Genomic DNA, 25,335 nt, shown 5'->3' with positions numbered 1-25,335 from the left:
ATGGGCAGGAATAAGAGGGCGATTCTATTGCTGATATACTTTTAACTTTAACACGTTTAGGAGTATAAATAAAACCCTTTAGATGCAACTCTGTTGATGGTGCTTTACTATCTATGTGCCTTTCTGATACTTCACAGAGTAACTTACCCGGAGGGACAGCGTCTTGTGTGAAAATTGGTGCTCCTTTTCCTGGGTCTGCCACATACCCATGACCTGAACATAGGCGAAATCCTTGCTAAAAATGGAGAAGCAGCGCGGTCCTACATAAACATATATATTGGGAAATGAAGTGAATGGAGTAAGGACATTTAAAACGAGGGTCAGGTTTTATTTTTTAATATTTTATTTTAAGCAGTGACGTACCACCACATGGCTAATCTTCAGAATGTAAAAGTCCACTACAGAAATTGATACCAGGTATTCCTATGTGGAAAAACTTTGTGGCATGGCACATACATAGAGTAAGGTTCTGGCACATGGCACAACCACTTGACGCCCCCAGTGTTAATTAACTCTGGGAGCAACAGATCATTACTTACCTGGGCTTGTGGCCGTGAGGGCTCAGGCGGTCCACCGGAAAACTTCCCTGTAGAGAGTCTAGGGCCAATCCATCACTGCTCTTGTGTCAGCAGAATCTCCACCTACTGTCCCTATTCCAAGTTTTAAATTGCTGCCCTGCTTGTTCAGTGCCTGTACAAGCACTCTTTGGGAAGTTGGTGTATATTGTCCTCTTGGCTTGGAAAAGAAATGGAAGACTGTGCTCCTCCCCTGAGCATCAGACAACAAAATGCAGGCACAAGTTAGTGCCCAAATACTGGCATCATTGGTATTTACAGCCCAGCAAAATGTAAGCAGAACCAAAAAGTATGGATAAAATAGAGAATACACCTAAGTACAGGCAAAACATTCCATCTTTATTCCATAACCGACAAAAACAAGGAATAAAATAACTAAAAATCACAAATATGAGATGTAAAATAGGTACTCATGTATTTATGCGATTTTATTCCTTGCATTTGTTTGTACTTGTCAATTATGGAATAAAGATTATATTTTTTCCTATACTTAGGTGTACTCATTTTATCTATACCTCTTGATTCTGCTTACATTTGGCTGTGTTTGTTGGCTTGGTTGTGAGCACCCTTTTCATGTCTTGGTGGTGCCTACCCATTCCCTATTTCATCGGGATATACAGCATTTCATTAGACATGCTGTAGGGTGGAGATGTGTGGCCATAACATGGACGATAAAATGTGGCTACCTTACAATTGTCTAAATGAGGTCTTAGCCCTCCAGCAAACTTAGGAGTCACAGGACACTTCCCAGGAATGTACCCGATTCTAAAAAACACAAGGTCAAGTACTGTTTTTTTTTTCTTGCCCTTTGAAAGATCATTTCGCGAGTCCAACTGCACCCCTAGCTTAGCTTTTATAGAACACTGTACATATGGCTGTAATTTATAGGATCTCCCTCTAGCGTTAGGTTCCCCTTCATCTTCACTTTTCTCCCTCATCACTGTAAAATATCCAGTCTGCAAAACACCACAAACGCCATCCGAAGCGGCTGCTGCTCTTTGCCAATATTGTTCATTTGCGATGGAGCGTTACATACTTTTCCACTTGTGTCCCATATACCGCTTAGTCGTGGAAACTTTGAGTACAGAGAGTGCAGTCTGACAGCGAGAAGACATTGATGGGAAATACAGGACGAAATAAAAATGTTGTCTATAAGTTTCATATTTATACACGAGCGGTTTCCTGGTCAAAGACTTCCCCGGGCGCCAGTGTCTGGGATTCGGGTAGAGAAGCTTATCGAAGACGACAGCCAGAGTTATGTAAACTGTCTCCACATTGGGCTGATTTATCCACTCGTCTTTCTCCTCTCCTGTGGTCCTCAGATGACTTGTAAACGCTTCATGTAGAACATATGGTAAACATTTCCTGACCAGCATTAGACCAGTAATAGGGCAAGCACACTGGATATCACTTCAGGTGGAGCTGGAATTGAAGATCCTCAAAAATTACTTGGTAAATATAAGCCCCTGGCTTGTCGTCCTCTTGTCAAGTTCATAAAAAGTTCTTAAGTTATCGCCCACTAGATCCTCATTTGTAAAGTTACACAGTAAGGCTACTTTCACACTAGCGTTCGATCGGATCCGTTCTGAACGGATCCGATCATAATAATGCAGACGGAGGCTCCGTTCAGTACGGATCCGTCTGCATTATTTTAGCATAAAAACAGCTAAGTGTGAAAATAGCCTCGTACGGATCAGTCCAGACTTTCAATGTAAAGTCAATGGGGGACGGATCCGCCTGAAGATTGAGCCATATTGTGGCATCTTCAAACTGATCCGTCCCCATTGACTTACATTGTAAGTCTGGACGGATCCGCACGGCCAGGCGGACACCCGAACGCTGCAAGCAGCGTTCAGCTGTCCGCCTGTCCGTGCGGAGGCGAGCGGAGCGGAGGCTGAACGCCGCCAGACTGATGCAGTCTGAGCGGATCCGCTCCATTCAGACTGCATCAGGGCTGGACGGCTGCGTTCGGGTCCGCTCGTGAGCCCCTTCAAACGGAGCTCACGAGCGGACAGCCGAACGCTAGTGTGAAAGTAGCCTAAGTAGTATGGAGTATACAGCACCAACCTGTACAGATAGTGTCACCATTCACGTTGGTGTCCTTCATCGGGACAGGAACTATTTAAATTCCCAAACATACACATTTCCACAAGAAACCATTCATCCATTAGTGTATTTTGGGGGGTCTAGAGATCTTGTCCTGGCCAGAATGAAACGGACAATAGTGCCAACCACTGTCATGAACTCCGGTGGGCCAGACTTACCTTAGATATAACAATGGGAGTGCATCAACCTCTCTCTATGCAGTCATACCAATCTTGAGTGCTGCATTTATACCAACAGATTATCTGAGCAATTTCTGTCCAATCAGACCAATAATTGGTTTGTGTGACAAAAGATCTGTGTGAGTAAACGGCCATCCGACCAATGATTGGTCAGAAAATGTCGGATAATCTCTGTAAAATGTTAGAAAACTGGATGACCACTCCAGAGGGACCTGTAATGCCAGCCATAATGATAGTGACCCAGTTTGGATTACGTGAATGGTTACAGAACTATTTAGTCTCCACTGAATTTTTTCTTGACCACTGGTCTGAACTAGCATTTGGTTTACAACATCTGAAAAATCCAAAGACGCAACCCTCATGCCATAAGTCACCCATCAGGTATGGAGTCTGGTTCCTTCTATGGTCTGGCGAAGTTCACTATAAGGAACAGTGAAAGACGCTGGCTGCACAAATTCTAGCAGATGCAAAAAAATGTGGCAGTGTCTTGAAAAGGCGAAACCAACCTGCTAAAAATATACTCCCAAAATCCATCCCAGAGCCAGCAGTTCCTTTTAAAAATTCACAAATGTACATTGGTGAGATTTTCCTACTTTAGAGCCCTGGCTCTGCGTTCTTCGTCCGGGCTTGGAAGCTTTACTTGGGCCCACAAGTTGGCAGGCCAACACGAGAGTCCTGGCACACAGGAAACACTAATCCAGCCAAGGCAGTACTGACCATCAAAATGGATTTCAGGAACGTAACCGATTATATTCTTCCATAAACATTAGAAATTGAGAGTTGTCCCCAAACTCTACGCCGAGAAATGTTGGAGCAGCTAGATGAAGTAAAAGTTTTTCTTAGGACAAACTTGTGCTCCTGTGTGAATGGACATCACTCTATTCATGTCTATTGGACTGCTCAGTTACTGCTGGCAGTTCCAGTGGATGGAGCGCCATTCACATAGGGGACTTGCGATCAGCGGGGTACCCAGTGCTCAGGCTTTCAGTGATCGTACATTTATCCTGTAGGTAGGCAATCGGTATTATTTATTTGTGGGCCAACCCCTGTAATCCTCATATAAAGTAAGGTTCTGCAATCGATTTACTGGACATTTTCAGATCCCATCCAGGAACCATTCTTAATTCCATCAAGAAGTTGACAGTTTGCTCAAGACTTGTATCAGGATCAGTGAAGAGCTTGGAGCCTACAGGCCAACCATGGGGTGGAGATTTCTGCTACTGTGGTACTTAGTACATCCCCTGGCAAAAAGGACAGATATTCAGCCAGTGGGTGCAATGCAAGAACTCTTGCTCTCCATGACAAAAAGCAGAGAATGGATTCCTCAGTCTGCAGAGCAATTTCTTGCTGTCAAAAGTATTATGATCTTAAAGAAAACCAAATTGACCCCACCATATGTACAGCACGTGAAAAGAGAATTTCAGAGAGCTTTCACTTATTTTAAATTTACAGTGTAATTAATATGAAGCGATAATATAATAATGCAGTTGTCCAGTGTTCGCAAATTTACCCCGAATGTGAACTGATCCGTATCGCTATTTTCTTGCCTGTAGTTATCTTTCCGGTGTGTAAAGGCAAAGGTTATGTGTTCAACACTGAATAACTCCAGATGTGGGCAGCAGCAGAATGACTCCTCTGTCACAGTATTAGCAAATGTTTGCTCCACCCGTGCATTTCGTGCACTTCACGCCTGCAGAACCCTGTACAGAGTGCCCTGTATGTCCACATTTACAGTGTTTGTGTTCACAGTCGGTATGTAGGTGAACTCTACAGGCCACACACACACACACAGACTGGCCTTGTCTGCCCTAAATGTCAACCAAATTTACACTGCTGTCAGACCCTAACAAGTACTTCACCTCGGGTTAATGATGGGGGTAGGGGGGTCACTCCGCATTCCACAGGGACACTCGTCGCACTGAGTTACAAGGATTATTGTATAGTTTCCATCAGGGTATATCCTGCACATACTGTCATAGCTTCAAAAGAGTTTGCTTCACAGACAAATTGTATTTATGGTATTTGCATCCATTTAATTTTTTCTTGTTTTGTCGGGGTGGATTTAAGTAAAGTTTCTTGAGACGTTAAAATAAATTCTAAATGTAAATTCTTTTGGCAAGCAAAGAACTTGACAATGCTGATGCACTGAAACACAAAAATAATTTTACAAAGCTGTTAAAGCGGCTCTGTCACCCGGATCACCCCTATTAAACCAGGGACATAGCCTGGTAGGGGCGATCCTGCAGGCAATTTAGAGCACCAGGAGGTGGGCCTTTTCAGTACAAGCACCACTATGCTACAGCAGGGGTGGCATACAAAACTGGAGTAGCATCTTCAAACAAAAAAGTGTTAACTTTGATGTAACTTTAAACCTAACAAATAACATGCGACATTTGATAAATATGATGGTAAATACTCATGACATGTCCTTAGGACACATCATTAATATTAGATCGGCGGGGGTCTAACTCCCAGGAGCCCCGACAATCCACTGTTTGAAGATGTAGCGGTGCTGATGCGAGCGCTACTTCCTGCGCATCACTTCGCTTGCAGAGGCGGCACAGTGTAATACAGAATTGCTTGCCCTATGCAAGTGAATGGGATGAGCAGTAGTAATTGCACTGCCTCTACAAGGGAGACAATGTGCCGGTAATCAAGAAGATGAAGCAGCGCGCACAAATAGATGATCGTGGGGGTGCTCGGAGTCAGATCCCCACTCATCTGATACTGAGGACCTATTACTATTCCAAGGAATTCTGAATGTTCATAGGTGGACATTTAAATTCAGTATCAATCTGGTAATGGCGAGCATTTTTGGTGCTCTGGGCACAAGTGAGCAATGCATTTTAAGAGAGATTTCATTGAAATCAGTTTTAAAAGGCCCCTGAAAACCCTTCAGATGTATGTGGAGAGATTCACAATATCCTCAGAATAGAGTTCACACGTTAGCTGTTTTTTATGCACCCCCTCAACACATACTTAGAACATCTCAGACTGTATAGATATATGATGATTATTAAACCAGTGGAGCAAATACATGGCCTCCGGGCCACAGATTTATTATATTTTCCATGACAGAGCTGGCAGCCGCAGAAGAAAATTCCCTCAGTCATTAAAGGCAATTTACACGTGATGCAGCAAATGTCTGAGCAGCGAGACAGGTGACATATGTACTACACGCATGAGGAGCACAGAAATGCACACCTGGATCGCTATAGGTGATAAGCTATAAAGATGTTTCACATATTTTACATGTAAAATTACTCTGATAACAAGAAAACTACGGAGGAATGACTACTCAGATTGCATACTGCTGCCAGATTCTGTTACAACTGGACAAAGGGATATGACAGGATCAACATCGGACACTGGAAGAGCTCCGAAAACCACAATGCATCGTCAACTATTTTAATGCAATCCATTTTTCTGAGACTCTGAGTGTCAGTGTGTCCTTCATCAAGAAGTTGGAATGTCAGGGCGTCCTACTTTGGGGATCCTAAGATTCAGTGTGTCCTTTGTCAAGGATCACAAGTTTTACAGCACCCATCTCTAGTTACCCAGAGTGTCTGTGTCCATCCCTAGGGACCCCGAGTGTCAGTGTGTCCTTTGTTAGGGATCAGAACTGTCACTGTATTCTACCCAGGTGATTCCAAGTGTCAGCGTGTCCTTCCTCGGGGACCCCAATTGCAATTGTGTCTATCAGGGTATTTGGGTGTCCTTTGTTGGGGACCTAGAGTGTTCATGTTTCCATCGTCTGTGAGCCCAAGTATTTGTGTGTTGTCAGGGACCCAAATTGTTAATGTGTCCTTGGTCAAGTATCCGAGTGTCAGGATGTCTTTATATTATGAGCCCCACCTGTATCAGTGGGATTATTTCTCTGAATTCTTTATTCAATGTAATAACAGAATTACCATGGTGAAAACACAGTATGAGTTCCACTTCTAACAGAGGCTGAATTACATTGCTTTTTACAAAGGCGATATATTGCAATTTGTTCTTTTATTGCTGCCTATTATTTTTGCCTCGCAGTAACTTGACAGAACACAGCATATACACTGCATACCTGTTACATAAGATACAATCGTCCTACGGAAGAATAGGAGCCCTGCAGTGTTCAGCCTGCATAGCAAGAATGCTTCCATGTGCCACCTAGTGGTCAAACTGCACCTGACAGCAAGGTGTAGTTACTAGAAGATTTGAGCTATGAGGTCTGTTCTACTGCAAGACAGCTCAGACGGGAGGTTCTACACAAGACTACAACTCTGCACTCTGGCTAATAGAAGGGGGTTCTGACCAGAAACGTCCGATATGGCTGCATTTGTGCCCCTGTGCCCAACTGATATGACTTACCATTCCCCAAGAGCTTCCAGACAGCGCATCCGTCCCAAAACCAACTCCGAATCATCTTTGTTCACCTCAATCTTTTTGTCATAGGCAACCAGCGCGTCCTCCCATTCATGGAGCTTCTCGTACCAGGTGGCCTGAATCTCCTACAAGCGATGAGAGAAGAGCAGATGCAGTAATGCGACATATCACCACAAAATTCATCTAAATGCAAAAATAAAAACTTTGCTGTGGACGGTGCTACTCCTAGATTCTAGCACTCTTGACTGATTTCAACTATAGAGCGACAGCTGCAGGGACAAGATTGCATCTAGGTCAATCTACTGCTTTGGACTATATCTGTAGCTCAGTAGTTCAAAGCAATTAAGAGCTACAAAAAGTCTGGGTGCAGGCCCAGCCTTAAAATAAGGCCTTATTCACACCTCAGTGATTCACAGACAGCATACGTACCCATTCATTTTAATGTGTGTATTCACACATCCGTGTTTTAGCAGGGAAGCATGCCCCATTTTTGTCTGTTTACAGATCAATCATGCCCATTATAGTGTAGGGGTCCGTGAAAAACATGGACCCAATATGGATGCCATCCGCGTTTACTCTGTTTCACAAACCATTTTTAGGAGATGCTCTGAAAATTAATTTTTCTGATGGGTTGTGTCGATGAAATACAGATGAGACAGAGCAAAAAAAAAATCTCAGACTTCAACTAAAGGATTGCCTTCTATACAGATATGAGCAGAACCTACAGAAAATTAAAGCTAGATATTACTCACAAAACAACAAGGCAGGGAAACTACTGGCACAGCGAGTAAAAGCTCAGAACTAAATCCAGAATTCCTTACATTCTGTCTTCTAAAGATGGCTCCAAAATAATGGATCAACAAGGTATAGCAGACAGCTTTATGGAATACTATTCCTCTCTCTATAACCTAAATCAGTCCTCAGGACCCCCCCCTCAAAGCTCTTCGACAGATCAACTCCTTCCTAGAAAGCCTTCACCTCCCGGCTATATCCTCTGACCAATCGGCACTGTTAGATGCCCCTTCTGGTCCCGATGGTCTATCAAATTGCTATTATAAATCCTTTCACCGAATCCTCCTCCCATATTTATGTTAAACGCTACAAAAAGGTTTTGCTTAGGGCAAATTCCCTGCAGAGATGCTTTCTGCGCTCATAGGGACTATCCCAAAACAAGGAAAGTCTCCAGACACTCCACAAAACCTAACTCGCTGTTAAATACAGATGTAAAAATATACACAAAGTCCTGGCTAACCGTTTAGCTCCCATACTACCCAATCTGATAAATTGTGATCAATCAGGTTTTATCACAGGAAGACAAATTATAGGAAACACTAGAAGAGTTATGAATAATGTAGACTACATTGAGAGAGAATGGGCCTGGAGGCAGTCTTGGTGACCCAACGCTGAGAAGGCATTTGACCGCATGAACTGGTCTTTTGCCATCTCTGTGCTTCAGACAATGGGAATTTGTGGTCCTTTTCTGGGAGCAGTAAAAGCCTTCTACAGTAACCCTTCTGCAAGAGTATATGTTAATGATACTCAACATTGCATTTACATGTACTAACGGTACCCGGTAGGGATGTACACTCATTTATCACGTCTATTGAACCTTAGCACAAGCAATTCCCCTCTCTGACCAAATAAAGGGAATAGAAATAGGTGAGAACCCATAAACTATCACTATATGCAGATGATGTCATACTGACCCTTAGCTCCCCAGAACACTCGTTACTGGTAATGGAAATTATACGCCAATTCAGAATACTCCTACTGCAAAGTCAATGAAACAAAATCACAAGCCCTCCCCATCAATGTTACATCTACTTCCATGGCGAATCTACACTTTAAACTTCAAGTTAGACTGGCAATCTGAAAGTGTTCAGTATTTTGGCACAAAGGTCACCAGGAGAACTAAACTCCTATATAGCTCCATTTATATCCCCTTGCTAGAAGAAGTAGAACAAGACCTCACTAACTATAGTAAAGAAATATCTTAGGTTGGACGTATAGCAACTTTCCCAAAATTTTATACAAATTCAGAAGAGTTCCTATCTCGATCCTGATTAACTTCTTTGCCCGTATTAACAGATTACTTAATACATTTATATGGACTTCCAAACTAACCTAAATAGCCCTTAAACTGTTGCCCACACAAGAAAGCTGGAGGTCTGGGACTCCAACATGTATGACTTTGACCTTGCTACTTACATGAGTTTTATGAGAGAATGGTGGAGAGGAGACTTGCGAAACCACTGTCTACATATAGAGACAGCTGTCTCTCCGAGTCATAACTTAAAGGTGCTGCTTATAGCAGAACTAGATACCCCGTCAAGCTTTCTCGCTACTTCGATATCAGTGTGGAGGACATTCCACTCTAAAACTCAGATCCCTCTCCTTTCCTACACCCTACTGGAGACCTTGACCCATTTTATTCCTGGTTTAGATGTAGCAAAATGGGTATCTAAGGGCCTAACCCAGACAGCATTCCTTTTCGAGTCCTGCCAGCTTAAACAATACCCAATATCTCAAAGACTTTCATATGCATCTTAAAATAAGACACCTTTTCCAAAATAAAGTCTTCCTTATGGCATTTGCATGCAAAGATATCTTAGATCTCTGGAGTATTATAACCCCCCCATAAATATGCTATGATCAATTTCAAACACAAGTTCGTGAAGTCAGCACCATTCATCTCTTGGGAAAAAGAGCTGGTGAGAGTTTCCAGACTCAAGCTGGTCTTCACAGCCTTTTATAGCCAAAACTTTCTCATGTGTCACTCACTATGAAGCTGCCGTAAAAACAATGCTTAGATGGTATTTTACTCCTGATAGATTGAGCCATATATACCCAGGCACATCTAACCCATGTTGGAGGGGTTGTTGAGGTAGAGGATCCCTTCTCCACATCCTTTGGTCCTGCCCTAATCTACTTAACTTATGGAAAGATAGTTTTACTCTTCTCTCCGCTATCACGGGGATCCGTGTAAATCTATCACCTGATCTGGCCCTATTGTTCCACAATATTACAAACTTCCCAGTGAAGTCACGCTTCATTATAGCCCACATTATGTTATCTACAAAGCTGGTAATCACAAGATATTAGTAATCTCCAACTATTCCTCAATTGAAAGAAGTGCTGGACCTAGTAAATTCTTCATGTGCATATTAAAAAAAAATGATAGAATACATGAACCACACTTATCCTGGTTATGAAGCTGCTTGGGGATCCCGGTTGGCTTCCTCCCATGCAATACCAAGCCAATAAAAGCTTCTGGTATCAGACTCTTCAAATATGAAGTGCAGAGAGTACCTTGGTTAAGTTTTGTATTCTTTATTTCTTATCCATATCTTATGGTTGACAAACTTTTAGTGCCTTATCGTCGCTGGAACATTACTGTTATACATAGGTTTGTATACTTACCTGACTTGTGTATCGGCAACTCATCATTCTGTGGTGTTCTATTATGATGTTTATTGATGACATTTGTATCTGACTATTGTAAAAAAATAAATAAAATAACAATAAAAAAGTCCAGGAATTTGATATCGATGCCCGACTTTTGGGAAAGGTCATCAATAGTGCTGAGCGAATCTGGTTCAGACTGCTCTATCTGAACCTGATTAATTTCAAAACTTTGTTTATACTATGCGCTCCATACTGCAGTCAAATGTATGGGCGACGCAGAGTCCTTCTAGCCACAAGTAAAGCGAGACTTGCGAGACAGTTCGGTTCTGCACATACATTACTATTTCAAAATCCAAAGTCTACTTGGGTTTGTGCCTCATTAACAAAGCAGGGTTCAGCTTTGGATTTTGAAGCAGTAATGTATGCACATGTACACTGGGATCCAGTAGGAGAGGGCTAACCAGGGTCAATCAATTCCAGGGTTAGGTTCCGAAAGGGGGTAGTCCTTGTCAGGGCGGGTGCTCCGTGGTTAGGCTATCAGGGTCAGTATAGCACACCCTGTAGGGCATTATTAGGGAGATCTAGTCCAGACCCCTATCCTTTTGCAGCAAGTCTCCGAGAAGAAACTGCTGCACACAGGAATCAATCTACGGAGCGGTAGGACAAACTGTTTTCCACCCAAAGTGCCGGCGTGCACTTCTATTCCTACTTCAAAGTGATTTTGTCTTCCAGGATTTGATTATATAGTGGGGACTTTGACAGAAGCTCCATATATTGTACTTTGTGAATATGCATTATCAGTAATTATTTTAGGGTCAATAATTATTTTATTAGCAGGCAACTATTGAAAAGTACCGGTAACTACAGATCACTTTTTTTCAGTATAATGTATGCACAAAACTGAACTGTAACGGCACAGGCATGACGCTAAGCAAGTCTTGCGTTATTTGTGGCTAGAAAAAGGCCTCAGTGGAGCCCATACATTTTACAGCAGTATGAAGCGCATAGTATAAAACAAAGTTTTTTAATGAATCGTGTTCAGATAAAGCAGTCCGAACAAGATTCGCTCAACACTAGTCATCAATATCGGATCGGCAGGGGTCTGATTCCCAGAAGCTCTGTCAACCAGCTGTTTGAAGAGGCCACTGCATTTACCAGAGCTCCTCACAGTTCACCAAACACAGCGCCACACATTTTATAATGGTTGTGCTTGGTTTTGCAGATCAGCCCCATTTACTTAAATGTGACCGAGATGCAGCTTGGCCATGTGACCGATGTGCGGCTTCTTCCAACAGCTGATCGCCAGTGGTACCAGGAGTTGGACCCCTGCCAATCTGATACTGATGACCCTGACAATAAATCATTGATCCCAAATGCTGGATAACCCCTTAAATCTAAATTTCTGCTTATCCTGGGCTTAGGAGCAGTGAGTGGGCCTACTCAGCGATTACCAGTGTAAGACCACTCATTGGATTGAGTAGTGCATTTGATAGAAACTGGTGCACATTAGACCAGAAATCTACGCCAGCGCCCTATTTCTGGTGCACAGAACTCTTAATTCTGGCACATTGGGGTTTGATATTAAGACTGCTGTAAGAAACCCCAATCTTACAGGGGTTGTCCTGTTTAAAAGGTACTGATGACCTATCCTTCAAGTGAAGGGGGAGGTGGGATTGCAATTACTCCGCCCTGCTGCTACACTGTCGAAGTCTTACAGATAAACATTGAAGAGGAAGCGCGGAAACCCCAGCTGAATAGTGGGGGTACCAGGAGTCGGACTCCCGCTGATATGATACTGATGACCTATCCTGAGGAACCCCTTTAATACATTCCCATCTATGTAAGAGCCATATAGGGCTGGATTCACATTAAGCTTTTGTAGCATTTGTTTTCTACGTTTTTGTTGCCCCCTTTTTTGGAAGGACAGCTGCCAGATATAAAAAAAAAGTCTTCACCAAATTACAGAAAAGCCCACATATTTTTTGTCTATTTGGGGATCCCCCCCCCCCCCAATATGTAGCATTTTCTGGGTAAGGCTTTTTCCCTTAAAATGTGTGTGTAAAGGCCATTTAATATGTATTAGGAAGCCATCTGTCATGCTGAAAATTTATGAGCAGGAGAAACCGACAACTCTCGATGAGATGCCAAGAAATAAAAAAAACTCTATGGATATATAAAAGAGGTTCTGCAGCAGCTGAGGTGTCAAATGCACAGATCTCCTAATGCTCTTGTAAATTACTGTGTATGTATTTCCTGCCGCACTGGAGATTGAACCACGAGGAGTGAAAATACCACAGGACTAAAATCGCTGGAAGCCCTGAGGCTCTGGAGAACATGGCAGTGGTCACATACGTGGGAGGTTTGCGGTGAGAGCAAACTCCTTACGCTTTGTGGTTTAGGGTTTGAGGGATTCTCGACTTTAAGTCCTTCCTAGAAAGCTGTGGTTAAACCACAAGGTGTCCGACTGTGGCTTTCATGAAAGCCCTTTCTTCCAGGACTATCTGTGGACTGAGGTCACCACTTCATGCCCCAGGGTCTTGAAGAATGAACCAGAACCTGCAGCGCTCTCCCTTTAATCTTAGCTTTGAGAGCGATTTGTGGCGATCCAGGGCAGAGCTGCACGAGGTGCCCCGCACAATGACGTTATTCTCCCAGAGCGGAGAGAAAGTGATGTAATCAGGAGAGATCTCACTTACAGTAACCGCAGGAAGTAATTACAGCTGCTCCGAGAACAGTCGCTCTTTGTGTAGAGGCCACAGACAGGGGCTCGCCTCCAGGACAGTCTTCTCTCACATTCCCCTGACCCACCAACTTCCCATAAGGTTGGTATAACCGAGTAAAGGGCAGACCACACATACGCGGGATCCTCTGCTCTGTCCACTCATACTAAATCTATCAATACCCTATTCACTTTCCTCTGACTATCCGCTGCAGAACCACTAAAGCCCCATAGGGGTTTGTCATGTGGCTGCACGCCGATTTTTCTGGTCCCCCACTCCTTCTCTCTGCCTGTTTTCACTAGCATTTCTTCTGTTCATGAACCAGCAGGCTCTGGATAGACAATGTCACACTAGCCACATGCAGTACTGTAAAATGCATAGAAATGTCAGAAAAAAATAAAATAGAAGGTGGCAATCAATAATGAACGCCTACAGCTTTGCTTAGTGTGTCAGTGTCCACAGCAGCTCTAGCATTTTGTTCATGAACCATGAGCACTTTGGTGCCTACAATTCTGAGTGGAAACCAGTAGTGCTGGTCATACTCAGCTGTACAAGTGTTTGACCGCCATCTGACAGCCATCTCTAATGAGCCGCCCTGCATCCACCCCACAGACATGCACACTTGGCTTGGCCAAACATGGGTTTACAATAGAGACAGGACACTAATCCACTGCCACAAAAGGATCAGGCATGTTAAATAGATCCTTCTCGCCCCTGTCAGAGCCTGTTGGGTGGTAGCCGGGCAGCTATCAAACATTAGATGGTAGGCAGTCCCGACGAAATTGGTGGGTAAGGCAGATACTAAATGGGTTGACCAGCCTTTTTTTTTTTTACTGGTTGACGGTGGTCCGACACCTAGCACCCCCGCCTATCAGCTATTCTATGTAGCTCCGTTACTGGACGTCGGCACCAGAACTACACAGCACTGTCATTGTAGTGGGCAGCGCTGCCCCCATTCAAATCAGTGTTGACAGTTCTGGCACCGACTTCCAGGGATGGAGCTACAAAGAACATCTGATAAGCAGGGGTTCAGAGTGTTGGACCCTGGCCGATCAGCTAGTGATGGCCCATCCTAAGGATAAGCCATCACATAAAAAAAAAAAAAAAAAAAGACTGGACAACCCCTTTAAACTAATGTTTATGGCCAGCTTTAGTCCTGAGTGGCATACAGATCTGCAGTGACACATTTCTACCCTTGTTAATCCTCTGCCTGTACCAGTTTACAAGGCAGTTCAAGTACTCATGGAGCAGGAAGCCCAGGATGAAGAGACGAAGCACACCATTTAATTTTGGGCAGCAACCCTTAGCTACAACAATAGGCAGCTTTAAAAATAGTAATGACGCATCTGCACAGGGCCTCATGGACTAGAAGGACCCTCACACATTGGATGTATGTTATTCCTGCGGACAGAATCTCATGTTCAATTATACAAGCATCGTGAACTCAGGATGCACTTACCAATTCTCCATAATGCTTCATGGCAAACTCTAAGACCCCAGAGGCTGCCTCCGGCTGCTGGAGCTTATTGTTAATGCTGAGGGAGACAGAAAAGAAGAATATGAGATTCTGAGTGGGACGCAGCAGACAGCATAATACAGTGACCGGTACACGTCGGCCTGTGATCCACAAAGTGGAAGACGGCCAGGCGCTTATGTAATAGTTAATAACGGACAGCTATCCCAACAATGTCACACAATGTTTTTTTTTTTTACAAAAGGCACAGGGAGTCGGAAAGGGGGAGAACGTGCCTTACATTCGAATGACTGGTAAAGAGGCACATACTGCAATAAATACAATGAAAAGTGAAAAATTATTTGGTCGTTGCAAATAATATTCATGTGCTCGATACCCATGTACTACCAGATAATATTCACCCTCTGCGCTGGAGGAAAGGTGGGTTTGTACACAAACATAGAAAAGGATTCTTTACGGTAAGAGCAGTGAGACTATGGAACTCTCTGCCTGAGGAGGTGGTGATGGTGAGTTCACTAAAAAAGTTCAAGAGGGGCCTGGATGTATTTCTGGAGTGTAATATTACAGGCTATAGCTACTAGAGAGGGGTCGTTGATCCAGGGAGTTATTCTGATTGCCTGATTGGAGTCTGGAAGGAATTTTTTATTCCCCTAAAGTGGTGAAAATTTAAAATAGGGTCTGACCACAGGGAACCCTACTGATCCTGAAACATCTATTCCCATGAACTAAAACAGTGTCAATGCGCAAGGAAATTGTGAAGGTGCCACAGGTCCAGCTTCTGCCCGATAGAACCCACACATCTCCTTATACACCGAGTTAGGGCTCATGCATACAAACTTGTTCCAGCAAATTGCGGTCTGCAATGCAGGCACCAACCGTAGGGCCTCCGTATGCGGACAAAGGACCCATTCACTTGAATGGAGTCCACAATCCGCACCACAAAAAAGGTAGTGCTACTTTTTTGAGGTGCAGAGGCATGGACAGGAAACCATGCAGACCTATTCAAGTGATGCAGTGCACAAACGGTCATTGCCCGTATATTGCGGACCTGCTACTCGCAGGCCACAATACAGGCCGGGCCAAGTTCGTCCCCAAAGATCATAAACCGGTGACATAACCAGGTGGAGGTGTATCCATGCAGTTTTTAAAATCTGTGCTTCATGTTATTGAAAGAAACACTCATGTGTACATCCTGAGAATTGAAAAACATCTGGGCCAGTGACAAAGCTGCTGGCTCATTACAAGAGAAAGCTGTGTAAGCCCGTGACCAGCCCAGCGACTGACCAGCCTGCCAACATCCTACTAAGGGCTGCAGGCCCTGCTCTATACAACTGCTGCTCTGCAGACACTTTAATTTTCCATATTAAAGATGGATTCAGACATCTTATGCACTGAAATATTCATGGCTCTGATATAATTTCCCATCGTGGAGTCAAGACGTGTTTAATTAAAGGAGGCAAATTCAGCAGTTCGGGGGCTTTCGTCATCAGCGCAGGGAGCTGTGGTTTATGGAATCCAAGCTGGAGAGTCAGACAGGACAATGAGCTACAGACCCAAGAAAACAGGAGTCTGGAGAGACATGGATGGTGGGAAAAGTGAGTGACAGAGCTTCCTTCATCTGTATACTGGAAAGCTGGATGCAAAACCAATATGGCCACCAATGCACCTATGGTCACCTTTCTTTCGTTGAGTCCTGACCTAAAGCAGTGATCCATCCCTCGGAGGAGTATAGACAACTCTGGGTCTAGGAAAGCAGTGTTGGAAGACATATTGGTTGTCACCCAGCTTTACCAGAAACAGATGGCGTTTATTGGTTATATGTTTAAGGAGTAGGGTTACCAACCATGTCAAGTTATTAGATATAACTAGACAGATGTGGCATCTGGGAAAAGTCACTCAGCTTTACCAGAAACTGCTAAAAATGATATTTATATTTGCTACATGGGTTTATGGAACGGTGAATGGCAACTATAAACTCTGCCACCGCTGGGGTGTCATCCAGCTTTTCTAGAGTCTAAAATAGCAAAGGAAAGTTGGGTGACCTCACAAGTGAAGGCTGCACTGTCTGCTACGCTGGAAGCCACCCAGCTTTCCCCATCATAACTATGGGCAGGAATATTATTGAATATTATTATTATTTTTTATTATCCCCCCCCCCCCCCACCCACTTTTGGGGTAAATTCTGTCCAAAAATTGACCCACACCTCCGGTGAGGAGCTGCATGGATCTCCAGGACATACGGAGCCTCATCCAGCTCTGCGGTTCAGGAGCTCGACACTTGAGTGAAGGAGCCCGGGGTTATATTTATTTACAGTGTAAGAGGAGAGATTTCCTGCGCTGGAGAGGCTGCCTGACAGCTAGTCTCACATCTGCCAGCCAGACGTGTGCCTTACACGGTGTGCGGTGGGCAGGCAGCAGCGCCTGGCCTGCTTCTTGTCAGCTCTGCCATACTCTTGGACCACAAAAGGAGGCTTGTGTGATAACAGCTGAAGCCGGTTTAAGAGGCCGGGGGCAGAGACCTCAACATGAAAGTGAGAAATCTACAAGGGGAATGCGGTTACGGTACCTTTTAATCTCGTTTGCATTAAATAAATGGTGTGGTTGGCGTCCATGACAGTTTTATAAGAGGCTGGGATGGCTTGCCATGAGAAACGGACAGCGCGTGGAACAAAAAAAAAAAAAAAAAGCCATTTTAGGGTGAATACTTGCATATGAAAATATAGATTTTTTACATTTTGTTGCTCCATCTTTGTTCTATTTTGCAGGGGGGGGTGAGAGGGACCCGTTCTTCTGATTGGTGGAGGTTCTGGTGGGACAATCCCTTTCAAAAGGTAACCTAACCAGGTGGCAGAAACACTGCTCATGGCACTGCCCACTCTGCTTTTACCGACTCTTCTTGACATTTTGAGAGAGTGTGGGGATTGCGGTTCCATAGAAAGTATATGGCATTAGTTCTTCACATGCCATATGAAAGCAGAAGGTGCAGAGTATTCTGAGCAACACCCTTTAAGTGTGGGCCAAAGTGCCATCACTTAGTGGGATCCCAACTCCAGTTGTGGCCACCCATAGAGCCCTTCTGCACATGGCACTTGTAAAATTAACCATACTCCAGGAGCAGGGTCACCTACAGGTAGCAAAAAGTCCTAACCATCCTGCGTACATCGATCCCATCTATCACCAATGGCTCATTGCTCTTACAATAAATACGCTGTGCAGCACACAGATATCACTCCCATCATTCACTACAACCACAGTTGCACAGAATCCAATCTTGCATTCAATGAAAGACAAATAAGCTAGGAATGAATTTTAGGAGCGTTGTGACGGAACATGAAGGAATCCTAAGCAAACACGGGGAGAACATACAACCTTCATGAGCAGGTTGTACATGGTAAGACTTGGACCCAGGCACTGCCCTCTCTCATGAATCTTGGCTAGATGCACCATTCTCCATTAGGGCCGCTTAGGAAGGGTTAACATTTTTGAGAGTCTGCCACTGGGTTCAATTAACTCTCTCATGCCTGCCTTCTGACAAGACTGAACCATATGAATCTGCTCCGGCATCACACACCAGAACAGATGCTGAAATACTCAGTCCGGAGATTAAAGGGAATTGCCGTAAGAATTTCCTTGTCTTATTAGACCATTACCAGGAGCTAATAAACATGTCACAGTCCTTCCGCAGAACATGTGCTGTGCACTCCGCAGACATAGCTCCACTCCCAGTATGGAATTCACTTCCCAGTTACTTTTTTTATATTCCAATTTAATAATAGCATTTAAAGGGGAGTTCCATTACAGAGAACTGCTTTCCATAACCCATGATAAATAGGGGATATAGAGGTAAGGTGGTGTCAATCAGGACCTCTGTTTATGTGCAAAATCTAACAGAGCATCTGTCACCGTTCAAGTCCACTCTTTACATAGGCTGTGAAAAGGACAAGCCCAATAAAGGACTACCTACCAGACACGGTCTATACCTACATTCTGAACTCCGGAGCTGTAGATAACAGGATGTGTCCGCAGATCTACATACTGGAAGAGATGATAATGATACTATAAGTCTTATAGTATCAGACCTCTGGCAGGTCTGTCACTGAAGCAAAGGGGGCAGAAGGTGAGTGCTGTGCCCCATCGATTGGAGCCACAATCAGAGCACAGAGTCCGTACACCGATCTGCTTGCATCTCCAATAATAGGCAAAGGGGCCCAGGGTTTAGCTACTGTCACTTTCCTTAAACAGGTAGGGGCCTCTACAGCTGGACCCCTACTGATAAAGTCTTCTGACCAGTCATTATGGCATGTCAGATTTTCTGAAACTACAGGACATCAATCTGATAGGCTCCCAGACGATCTTCGAGGGAGGAGACCCTCCAGGAGTGAGCGGGCCACATGTCCCAGAGTGGCATACATCGTGCACATCATGGGAGCGCACAGCATCATAGGTTATGATACTGTGCGCATCAGGCCATCCGCGGGGCTATTGTCACGCACTCATAAGATCATATGAGTGCGGGACAATACAGAGGAATTCTCCCCTATAGGTACGCTTCTAGGGTACAAGACGGGACCTCATGGAGGAACCGGCCATCAGCACATGGAGTGTCTATGACAGGAACACACAGTCCTGGGCGTATTTATACACCAGAACATGCCAATTACACCAAGAATTTCTACCATTACCGATGAAACAAAGAATTGCACGACGCGATAATCACTTTTTATTTGGAAATGGTAGGAGAAGCAGTCGCAGGGCTGGCGATGCCAAGACACTAATGGAGTCATATATCAAACTGGTGTAAAGGAGAACACCAAAAGGAGCTTTCAAAAATTAAAAGGTGTAATCTGATTGGTTGCTATGGGCAACTAAACCAGTTCTACTTCACACCAGTTTGATAAATGACCCCAAAAAAAGTCCTAACCGAGCCGTAAACTGGAGGAGCACAACTGAGGGAACACAACTGAGGGAACTGCCACACAAAGTTATGGATCTGTCCTATTCACTTTCATCTGCCAAGGAGCTATTCCAGAGAATAGAAGAAGAATTGCTTAAATGACAACTCCCTAAATAAAGTCATTCTGAGGAATGCTCATTATCTAGCACAGTCCTGCTGCTTGCATTTTCCTTTCGTGTTTCCGGCTACTTGTATGGTGAGAACTAGAGTACAACTATGGATAAAAAAATAAATAAAAAAAAGTCAAGGGACTCTGTACTAAGCATCAATGTCCCCATCATCGTCCTACAACAGATCGGGACCATCTCTGTATCAACAGGAAGCTAACGCCATAAGAAGCTTGAAGGAAGGGCTATAGAAGCGATTGACTTTACTTCTCTTTATATACACAGGGCAATTCCCAAAAGCCATCATTACTGGGGACTGACGTCTTTGATTATCAAATATTCTGGAGCCCAAAATAAAACCAAGTCTAAATCTGCTGCTTTTGCCATTTTGAGATTATTTGATGGCTGGATTAAAGAAGCCTCACTACTACTACACTTCCTGAGGTAAAGAAAAGGAACGAACGCTCCTTCCCAGACAATCCTAGCACAAATCAGCGCGCTCCAGACTGGAGTTACAGAATGGAAGCATTAACTCCTAATGACTTCCCCGATTATTTTCTAACTCAGTAGAAGGGCCATTTTTAACGCAGTAATTCATCTGTAAATGACATACAAAGCACTACAACGAGGTTCCCCTAATTTCATTTAAAACATTTATGAAAAAGTCTGCAAGTTTCAAGATCTCTGCTTGCTGTCGAGCTAAATCTGTATGGTCCTAATCATTCTGAAGGCTTGTCACAATTCTGTCCAGTCGAGACAATCCTCTGGAATGGAGACTGGCACGATGTGCTGTTAACGTATTTTAGCTTCCTATGGATTGTAACCAAACCTCAGCCGTGAGAAGCATTAGCTAAGTGCAGGTATTTAGCCTCTTATCAACCACAATGCTTGCATTCACTGACAGCAAACAGACATCTTGAAAATGACATCTTGAAAATTGCTGGGAATTAAAGTCGCAGAACGGTTCAGGAATGAAGTGCCTGCTCCTCAGTGGTCTTCTCGGGACACCTGATGGAATTTACTATCACTATTTTAACAGTTGGCGGACAAAAGTAAAAGGAAGCATCTGCCACCTTGACTTCCAGAGCCACCAACCAGGACTCAACTTCACTTTTTGCTCTCCGTCTCCATGCACACTCTCTCTAGCACTTTTCCCAAGCTTGCATTCTTAGGCGATGAGGAGACTGTTTTTCAGCTGGCATTAGGAGCGGCAGCGGGCTCTGGGGACCAGTCTTCTGTGGGGAGGGGTGTCCAGGTCTGCTTGGGACGGACAGAAGGACACAGCCAAATGGTGTAAAGTTTACAGTCATCACCCTCCACAGAAATGTCATTATGTAAAGCCTATGTTATAGCAGCTTAAAGCTTGCAGACGCAGGGACGTGCTGGTTGTGGAATGGTAGAATTTTTTACACGAAGGTGCTAAAGGGAACAGGTCTTCAAGGAGACTCCAAGATCTTTGCAAATGCACACATCAAAGGCTTCCACACCAAAGTGAAGCAAAGATGAGAGATGAAGGCATGCAAAATTGCTGGCCGATTCTTTAAGAGTTATACAATAGTTTGTTCTTTTTTTTACAAAGGGTTAATGGGGGGGGGGGGAAGAAGAATTACACTACTGAGAAAACACGCATGGCTCGGCCAAGCCCCACCCCCTAAACTTTTGGGAAGACTGTAGGAATGGAAAAGGCAGACTGGCACCTGGTGTGGAGGAGGAGATGAGCTTCGATGGGAGGGTACGCAGGGAAGGCTCAACAAGATAGGATTATTTAAGATGCTGCAAAAGGCTCCTTCAGCAGATCAGTGAAAGGGAGACAGCAGAGAAGCCACCTTCTACATTTAAGACTCAAGTTCCTCTACAGAGAAGACGTCTTGATCCGGCACAGATACCTGCACTCACTTCTCATCATGAACATCCCAACCTTTGCCTATATTGGCTTCTTCATGCTTTCTCTAGCAGTCTTCCCCTGCTTGTCCCAGAAAGCTCCCAAGAAAAAGCCCCATGGTGCTAACGGGCTTCTGAAGATGCCCGGCTGCTGCGAAGAGGTCAAAGATTTAAAGGTCCAAATCGCCAACCTGAGTAGCCTGCTGGAAGAGCTGACCAAGAAGCAGGAGACTGACTGGGTGAACGTGGTCATGCAGGTGATGAAGCTGGAGAGCAGCCAGAAGCAAGTGGAAAACCGCATCACAGATGCCGAGGAGAAGTACTCAGAGCTGAACAACCGGGTAGAAATCCTGCAATCCCGAGAGCAAGCGGCCCAAACGCAGACCCAAACCACAGCAGGTAAGACGTGCCAGGTACTCCTTATTACATCTAATGATCCCACTAAAGAGACAGTTGCTTAGCAATCAGCATCAACAGACACACAACACAAGACCAGTAAGACGCATTCCCAGTAAATGATGTTCCAGCAGAGACTTGCATTAAGACGCTTCCCAGGCCTCGCCAGTAATACTACATGCACAGAACCCCCCCCACCCCCTCACTCCCACCAACACCAGAGCTTAGATTAGTGTCAAAATCTGTAAAACAAATGTCAGACTAGTCCCCTTGGGGGGGAAATCAAAGAGGCTTTGACTTCTAGCAGAGTAGTGGGTGGAAATGGTAGAGCACGTAATACTTTTCATTTCTGCATGTGCCCAAGGAGGAGGCGGCGAGATCGCAATTACGTTTAGAATCAGAAATTTCACAGGTGTCAGTTTTTGACAGGCTGGAGTAACATAACTCTGCATGGAAAGACTGGATAGCTGGAGGCGGGCTACAGGTGGTCCTCGCACACAGGCCTTCAAATTTATTGTTTATTACAGTTTCTTAGAAAATGCCTGAAAAGCACAAATGATTTACAACATGCAGGGGACAGATTCTGGAGGGCATACAGAGATACGGCCACATGATCAGGTTTCTGCATGCAGGCTTAGAAGCCAAAATCAGGGGTGCATCATAAAAGGAGAAAAGGTATAAAGGACAGATTATTTCTCGCTGATTATTTTAATTCACTTATGTTTTTTGCTTCCAAAACTTCATGTAGAAACCAGACCATTTGGCCGCAATTTGAAAATTCTCACGACCATGACTTTCTTTTCCCTTCACAGACGCCATTTATGACTGCTCCACCCTCTATCAGAAGAACTACAAGATATCGGGGGTCTACAAGATGCCTGCCAATAGCTTCTTGGGGAGTCCAGAGATGGAGGTAAGAAATAGCCTGCTATTTTCCTGCTGACCAGTCATGTACAAGCCTTTCTTACTGACGCTGCATTCATTTGCCATTAGGTGTATTGTGACATGGAGACCCATGGAGGAGGATGGACTCTGATCCAAAGACGTAGAGTGGGTCTGACCTCATTTAACAGAGACTGGAAGCAGTACCGGGAAGGCTTTGGAAACATCCGTGGAGACTTCTGGTTAGGAAATGAGAATATCTACCGACTGACTCGCAGGCCAACAGTCCTAAGAGTAGAGCTCGAGGTGAGTATTCGCTCCACCAAAAAACAAAAACAAACAAAAAAAAAACACCCTGTTACTTCCTTATATACTTTGTGTTTACATTCCTCATAATATCCAAGATCTCTGCCTACTGTCAGTGAATAGAGACATTATTTCTATTCAGGGCTGTAGATCTGTACAGACCTAATACTTTTCATTGCTGATCCAATCTGAACAATCCTCTCTGAGATTAAGTGTCTGGACTGATACAGGCTGATATATTGTAGGGATCCCCTTTGGGTATGTTCACACTGATTTAGCAGTGGAAAACATGAGGAGTTTTCTGCTGCAAATCTACATTCAAAACTCCCAACAGTTCCCCCATTGACGTTAATGTAAAAACTCCACCTTGTGCCCACCGTGTAAATGGTCAAGGTTTTTTCAGTAGCGGATTTGAAAAACCGCTTGAGGAGTGATGTTACTTCTTGGAAGCCAATTTGATTGAGGATTTAATAGAAGTCAATGGGGAAGCAGAGAAACCTCAACCTAATACTCTTGTTATTTATTGGAGGTTTTAGAGGTGTTTTTACAAAGCTGCCACCAAAAAAGGACCCGTGTTCAGCTACTGATCACAGGACCGCGTTTCCCGGACTGGGCGTGGTTATGTCAATCAGCCCTTAAGGTCCTGTGTGAGAACATTTTATCTTATGTTCCACTGGTTCATCAGAGACCATGATTTGTTTAATTACTTACCTCCTGTGAGTCACCCCCCAAATTTTTACTTATCCAAATCAGCAGCAACAGAAACTAACAATTTTTGTTCCAACACTGTCTTTGATTAACTTTAGGATTGGAAGGGACAAGTCAGATATGCAGAGTATGCCCAGTTCTCCATCGAAAACGAGCTGAACAGTTACCGTCTCTTCCTGGGAAACTACAGCGGAAACGCGGGCAGAGACTCTCTGCGCTACCACAACAACACAGCCTTCAGCACAAAGGACAAGGACAATGACAAGTGCCTGGATGACTGTGCCGGGCTGCGTAAAGGTAAATGTCATTCAATAGCACTTCATACTTTCTGTTACCACTTACCACACGTAACACTGCACTGTATGTCCTACAGGTGGCTACTGGTACAACTGCTGCACAGACTCAAACCTCAACGGCATTTTCTACCGCGATGGTGACTACAACAAGCAAACAGATGGTATCAGTTGGTACGGCTGGCATGGATCCACCTACTCTCTGAAGAGGGTGGAAATGAAGATACGTGCTCAGGACTTCCAGCCATGATAGCTTGCAGCAACCTGTTGAGCAGCCATAGAAAACACCTCAAAAGGCACCTTTATTCATACCTTTTCTTGTAGAGTCTGCCCGCTCTGTGTATAAAAGCAACTAGTTCCATAAGGGAAGGCAGAGACCTGCAGAATAATGGGAGCAGAACTCTGATTGGCAGCTCACTGAGCTGATACCGTAATGATAGCAATAATATGTATTACCACCACACTCAGAGACGCAGGGTATCCTGGGGTCTATCAGTGACACCACATGACACTATTACATCCACTTAAAAGAAGGACCTGCCAGAGAATTGCAGAAAGACTCACACACAGCTCGGAGATGTATTTATATAGAACAACCACTAGGGGACAAGACAATCCTATCGATCCCCAGTATCGCAGACACTACCAATCAAACCATGAAAAGACTGTACATAGCTCATTCCCCGCGATGTGATTGGTTTAAGTTACTGTAATGTCTATTTTTATTTGCTTAATAAAACTGGAATAATTATATTGTTGGCCGAAGGGTCAAAAATAAAGGATTTTTTTGTAACACTTTGCTCCCTATGGTCATTCTGCATTGTATGGAATCTCAAGTATGAAAGATGAGTGACGTTTGTCTAGTTCACATAACTGCACATTGTAAAATGTACAGCGCAAAACCAACGATTCTTTGCAGGAACCAGTTCACCAATCCTGCAGATTACATGAAGTGACCACAAGGAAGCTTCTGACAAGTGCTTT

The 25,335-nt window shown here is 44.1% G+C and overlaps 2 protein-coding genes across 2 annotated transcripts in view; one reads left to right on the top strand and one right to left on the bottom strand.

The window, feature by feature from the left end:
- Positions 1 to 25,335, bottom strand: part of MTOR (mechanistic target of rapamycin kinase) — a 163,661-nt gene that overhangs the window by 55,322 nt on the left and 83,004 nt on the right. Inside the window, 2 exon segments of the mRNA XM_044282096.1 lie at positions 7,211 to 7,350; positions 14,810 to 14,885. Of these exon segments, the coding sequence (XP_044138031.1) occupies positions 7,211 to 7,350; positions 14,810 to 14,885 (216 nt within the window).
- On the top strand, positions 21,678 to 25,156 carry ANGPTL7 (angiopoietin like 7). The gene is made up of 5 exons (XM_044282097.1): positions 21,678 to 22,165; positions 22,975 to 23,075; positions 23,156 to 23,350; positions 24,157 to 24,355; positions 24,432 to 25,156. The coding sequence occupies exons 1-5, from the start codon at positions 21,790 to 21,792 to the stop codon at positions 24,599 to 24,601; spliced, it is 1,041 nt and encodes a 346-aa protein (XP_044138032.1). The 5' UTR covers positions 21,678 to 21,789; the 3' UTR covers positions 24,602 to 25,156.

Source organism: Bufo gargarizans, chromosome 2 (genome assembly GCF_014858855.1).
Source record: "Bufo gargarizans isolate SCDJY-AF-19 chromosome 2, ASM1485885v1, whole genome shotgun sequence".
Taxonomy (NCBI): Eukaryota; Metazoa; Chordata; class Amphibia; order Anura; family Bufonidae; genus Bufo; species Bufo gargarizans.
Note: the sequence above shows the minus strand (reverse complement) of the source record. Positions and strands in the feature narration are given on the sequence as shown.

Coding starts and splice junctions, on each gene's coding strand:
- ANGPTL7 (XM_044282097.1), top strand. CDS start 21,790: ATGAACATCCCAACCTTTGCCTATATTGGCTTCTTCATGCTTTCTCTA. Junction 23,076..23,155: donor TGGGGAGTCCAGAGATGGAG/GTAAGAAATAGC, acceptor ATTTGCCATTAG/GTGTATTGTGACATGGAGAC. Junction 23,351..24,156: donor TCCTAAGAGTAGAGCTCGAG/GTGAGTATTCGC, acceptor GATTAACTTTAG/GATTGGAAGGGACAAGTCAG.